Source organism: Gossypium hirsutum, chromosome D02 (genome assembly GCF_007990345.1).
Source record: "Gossypium hirsutum isolate 1008001.06 chromosome D02, Gossypium_hirsutum_v2.1, whole genome shotgun sequence".
Classification (NCBI taxonomy): Eukaryota; Viridiplantae; Streptophyta; class Magnoliopsida; order Malvales; family Malvaceae; genus Gossypium; species Gossypium hirsutum.
Genome location: NC_053438.1, coordinates 30,498,065 through 30,503,438, shown reverse-complemented (window position 1 = coordinate 30,503,438; position 5,374 = coordinate 30,498,065). Strand labels below are relative to the sequence as shown.

Here is a 5,374-nt window from a genome sequence, read left to right as displayed (position 1 = left end):
ATTGAATACAACCATTGTTCCGCTTCCTCCACTCAATTCCTTATCATACACAATTGAAACACTAATTTTCCTAATGATAAACTTTGAAAAGAAATCACTCCCTTTGCACTTTCTTCTTTCATATTCCCTCAACTCTAATGGTTCCCGTAGTAATCGAAACTAAGGGCAAAAGGAAAGAAAGCCTTAATGTCTTTTTTTTTTGTATGATTTCCTTCGATTTTCTGGAGACTCACAACCTTCCATGAAACATTATTTCCATTGAAGGTTATTCTACGATTTTTGTTAAAAAAATACAATTTTTAATTCTTGTTTCTGATTTTTGGAAAAATAAAATTCAAAAACTTTATTTTTTTTTGTTCTCAATTAAATAAGGACATGCAAATCGAAAAAGGAAAATAAGTGAAAAGGGATTTAGAGTAAAAAAATGTGTCTATTTAAAATGTGCTTGTGTATATTCTTAATTGTTCGTCTCCCCCCTCTCTTTTATAAATCAAATTTGGAATCCTTTTTAAAATCAAAATTTTTAGATTACTTCAAAGTTCATTCAATCCAAATTCTCACCCAAGCCAAACTCCTACTTCCAACCTCTGAATTTATTTTTTAATTTTAAATTTTTTGTGATTTATCTTACTATTTTCTTTTAAAATATTTATAAAAATCACCTAAATGATATCATATTAACTTAAAATAAACCCTAACCTAATATTAATCTAACATTAATATTTAATATTTATCCTAATATTGTTGTCGACGCTAAGAAGAAAAAAGATAAAAAAATCGAAACTCTATCTAGTCATCTAATCAAACATTGAAAAAATTAAACCAAAAAAAAATTGTAAATTGTAGTTAGGTATTAATTTGTTGACATGTTAAAAATGCACAAAGTAAGAATGTGGATTCAACTATTTCGTTAAAGGAATTTTGATAGTGTTATTGTAAGTGACTTAAATTGTTAATAATTAAAATTAAATGATGTATTTTGATTAAAACAAAACTTTACAATCTATTTAAAAGTTGAGTTTAAATTCAATGATTTATAAGGTCAATTACCTAATATACACATTAAATCTCTAGTAGTAATGATTAATAGTATGTTTTGGATTGTTTTTTTTTTATCTTTAATTTGTTGGCGCATATGAAATTTTTTTTTAAATTCTATTTTTAAAATTTTAATAATTAAAGAAAAAAAAAGGGATCAAATTGGCAAAACTTGTAAAGATTAAGGTGCTAATTTTTTTTATGTACCTAATCTTTTAACAAAGTTAACACGGAGGGATTGAAAATTAGCAAATCGAAAAGTGCACAAATCAAAAAGCACAAGGACTATTCTCAGAATTTAACCTAAAATTAAATATACTATCTGTAACATAGTGTCCAATCATCTGTTTTGTCAGGTCCAATTATCTGTTTTGTCAGATAAACCTAATCTGTGCTAAATTAGTTCATAAGGTGAAGTTGAAACGGACCAGATATCAATTGGACTTCCGATTAATCCATTTCTGAACCAATTAGATTTTCTTCAAATTCATAAGCCAATGACTCACGATAATAACATCCAAGTTTGATAAACATATGTAATCCTGGCATTTCCTTCTTTTTTTTTTTTTTTTTTCTGGTAAAGGTTTGAACTTAACTATCTTTTTGAGTATAATGTAACTTACATTTGTTGGTCAATCTTGGCATCTTCGCTTAACCATGATGGCAATAGTATTTTTTAAGGTTTTTATTTAGTTTCATTGCTATAGATATCGTTTATCATTTCATCAAATAGGAGGAAGATGTTGATATTACTTGTTTTAAGAAAAGTAACAACGAAACAGCACACACACACTTCCTCCACTTATTGCATTCCAGCTAAACACAGAGTTGCAGTTTTCATCATGCTCCTCCCTAAGCCCTGTTGTTTCTTTCTTGTATTACAAGTCACTTGGAGGATAGCCAATTTAGAGCTTCACTTCTCTACCAGAAACCCAACTGAATGGAACACTGGGTGATTCCTTGGTCCTCAATTGAGCTCTCTCCTCTAGCTTTCTAATTCTCGGTGCAAGTCCACACACAAATTCCTGAGCTTCACGGCCCTCGGGTGAAAGTCCAATGAGTTCCTTCAACTTCCATCGGTCAACCAGATATTCAACTATATCAGCATAGTCCCGGGCAGTGTAAACCCCAATTCTTTGTGCGACAGACGAGTAGTGGTAGAAAAGGTTTTCATCGCTGCCATCATACATCAAGTGGGCTGGCATGGAGATTTTCTTCCTCATCATGTCAGCAAATGCCAAGACTGACCCATCAGGATCGATCTCAAAGAGCTTTTCAAGGATTTTAGTGTATGCTGTCTCGTGGCGCTTTTCATCTGCCGCAATTGAACCACATAACTGAGCCAAATTCATGTCACCATGCACCTTGGCTAGCCTAGCTGTATTCCCATGTGAGATAAAAGTTGCCCTTTCTTGGAATGTTGTGTAGATGAATCCCAGATAAGGACTATTCTCCGTACCCGGATCCTATAAAATATGCAAAAGATAATTTAGAAAATCAATCAGCAGGTGGAAAACGAGCTTAATAAGGTCATGCACATCGTGAATTACATCGTGAATTGGAGATTCAGAAATTAAACCGAGAAGAGGGTAAATGGTGTAGCAAAGCATCTTACCATTCCTGAACCGATCAAATACTGGATGGTCTTCTCAACTTGCCTCATGTCCACTCTCCCACACAAGTAGAGATACTTATTAAGTAGATCAGTGTGTCTGTTTTCTTCGGCAGTCCAGGCCCTGGTCCAAGTTGCCCAAGAAGTAGGGCTAGCACCAGTTTCATCACGAGTTCCATCCAAGGTATTAAGCATAGTTTGGTAAGTTGGAAGGGCTTCCTCCGTGATCATATCACCAACCAACACGACAAAGTACTCATCCGGAATCTCCTTTGCCCGTTCTCTAAGTTCTCTAACTTGATCTTCAAATCCATCGGACGAAGGATCGGGAAGAAAATCCTTGGGTTGCCAACATTTATCAACTTGTTTAAGATGAATCAGAATGTTATCCCTAGCCCAATCATCCAAAGATTTAAAGATCTCAATCTTCTCAGGTGGCATGGTGTGGGAAGACTGGTGTACCAGCTTTGGAGCCATGAAAGGCCGTTTCAGATCTTCAACCCCTCTGCATCAAATAAAACGAATTCGGAATTCAAATTATATAAAATTAAAATTGAATTTAATTAAAAATAAAATTTTATTTAATCGAACAAAAGTAAAATAGAAAATTTTAATATTGAGTTAAAATATTATCTAAATTTACCTTAATCCCGAAGTATAATGAAAAATATCGATGCAAATTTCAAACTTGACTAATTTTAAGCTTTAACCCTTAGAGATCAATCCTTCTCTGTTGCTTTTCCTTAGAATAAACTAAGAAGTTAATCCTCCGACTTTAAGTTTTCATTTTAACCTTGAAAATAAAAAATTTACATTTTAAACACTACCGTTTACAGCCATTTTCATTTTAATCACCCTTATTTTGCATTCATTTTATTCAACCAACTCTAACAAATTTCATTTTATCGCTAATTTCCTTTTTTAAAAAAAAAAAACAAAAACTGAGTTTTTATAAGGACTTGAAGAGATAAAACAATTTTTTTTATAACTTAATTCCCTATAAAAACTCAAGATTTTCCCAATAAAAATCAAAGGGTTTTAAAATTAAATAAATTTAAAAAAATTGAACAATTTTCCCATGTGAAAATCAAGTATTTCACTGTAAAACCCAAAATTTTCTCTTTTACAAATAAAAACTAAATTTGATTCTAAAAAAATAAAATAATTTTTCCCGTAAAATACCAGATAGAGAAACTTAAGTTTTTCATTTTTTAGAAAAAAAAGAAAAACATAAGCCTACGAAAAGGTGTGTGACTAAAATGACATTGATATAACAGTGAGTGGCTAAATGAAAGCAATTATTAATGGCAGTGTCTAAATTTTTTTTTTTTCATTTTTAGAGGTTAAATGAAAATTTATGAAAGTTGTGTAGTTTAATTTTTATTTATTTATTTGTCTTTATTTCCACAATATTTGCCACCTATCAGCGGCCAGAACATGGTTGCCGGAGCTGCTTTTTCGACTCGAATTGAGAAGGATTTTGGTGGGCTACCAGTGCCCAGATCTGGCCGCTAGCACGGCAGATCTTGCACCTGGAGCGCCACATCCGGCTGCTGATGCCCCAGATGGGTGCCTCGAACCACCGCTAGTTACTCTGACCCACGCCTTTTGACGACGAAAAACCCGTCAACATTTAAGTTCTTACGTTACTTCACCGGGATGCCGCGAGCAAAATTACAAAACAATATTATTTTAATAAAAATGACGACGACAAAAGAAAGGATTTCAAAGTTTAAATTTTTTTTATGAGAGCAAAATGGTCACAAAAACTGTGTTAGCTACTCTAATAAAAGGTTGAATAGCTATTTCAGTCCTCCAAGAAATAACAATAAATACGTAAGACCATAAGATAATATATCACTCAATTTGATTTTTTTTTTTTGAGAAGCTAAGCTTGATAATTTTAGACAATATAATTTTAATATAATCAAAATCTATATGAATATATTTTAAATAAACACAAGAAAAAAAAGAGATAAAAATAACATAATTAGACACTGTAAGAATACACGAAAGACTATCAAAGACCTAAATCGGAGAACAAGACTCTTGAGAGGCATGTTAGTTAGCAAAAAGAACAAAGATCCAAATAAAGAAAACGTCTAAAATTGAAGGAAACAGGTAAAAACCCATGATTTTAACAACAAAATACGAATATATAACGAAAGAGAAGAAGAAGAAAAAGGAGACTAACTTGGAGCGAGGTGGAAGAGTGGAGACCATAGAAACCTTGGGAGATCTAAGACTTGCCATGGGTGGAAGAGCATATGAAGGGAGTTTCTTAGTTTGAGAAGCCATGGGATTGAATTGCACAGCCATTTTTTGCCCTTTTCTTTTTTTGCTTTGCTTTGCTTTGCTTAGTGACGACTGTGTGTTTGCTTAACACAGCTCGCCTTTTATTGAAGTTGTCGATTTTTAAAATAATGTGATTTGACGTTTATTTTCCTTTTAATTTTTTATTCCCTAATTATATCGTATATAGATGGAGGGATTTTTTAATTTTACTAAGTAGTTTGAGATTTAATGATATGTCTTATTAATTTATTTTTTTTAATTTTTAAATATAATTAATCATTTATTATTACATATGTATTTCAATAATTAGATAAAATAAGAATAGTTAGTATAAATTTAAATTTAAACTTGAAAAGATAAATAAATTCTTATAAAAATAAGATTTCTTTAAAATAAATAAAAAATTTTCTTTTTCCTTACCAAAATTAA

At 31.5% G+C, this 5,374-nt stretch overlaps 1 protein-coding gene across 1 annotated transcript; it reads right to left on the bottom strand.

The window, feature by feature from the left end:
• Positions 1 to 1,758: 1,758 nt before the first annotated feature.
• Positions 1,759 to 5,100, bottom strand: LOC107910273 (stearoyl-[acyl-carrier-protein] 9-desaturase, chloroplastic). Its single transcript, XM_016838071.2, has 3 exons — positions 4,845 to 5,100; positions 2,654 to 3,155; positions 1,759 to 2,504 (listed from the first exon to the last, which is right to left on the bottom strand). The coding sequence occupies exons 1-3, from the start codon at positions 4,967 to 4,969 to the stop codon at positions 1,944 to 1,946; spliced, it is 1,188 nt and encodes a 395-aa protein (XP_016693560.1). The 5' UTR covers positions 4,970 to 5,100; the 3' UTR covers positions 1,759 to 1,943.
• Positions 5,101 to 5,374: the final 274 nt, after the last annotated feature.

Excerpts from the sequence above, each read along its gene's own strand:
- LOC107910273 (XM_016838071.2), bottom strand. The coding sequence starts at position 4,969 with ATGGCTGTGCAATTCAATCCCATGGCTTCTCAAACTAAGAAACTCCCT. Across the intron at positions 3,156-4,844 it reads ACTCTTCCACCTCGCTCCAA|AGGGGTTGAAGATCTGAAAC; the intron begins GTTAGTCTCCTT and ends TATTTGATGCAG. Across the intron at positions 2,505-2,653 it reads ATTTGATCGGTTCAGGAATG|GATCCGGGTACGGAGAATAG; the intron begins GTAAGATGCTTT and ends CATATTTTATAG.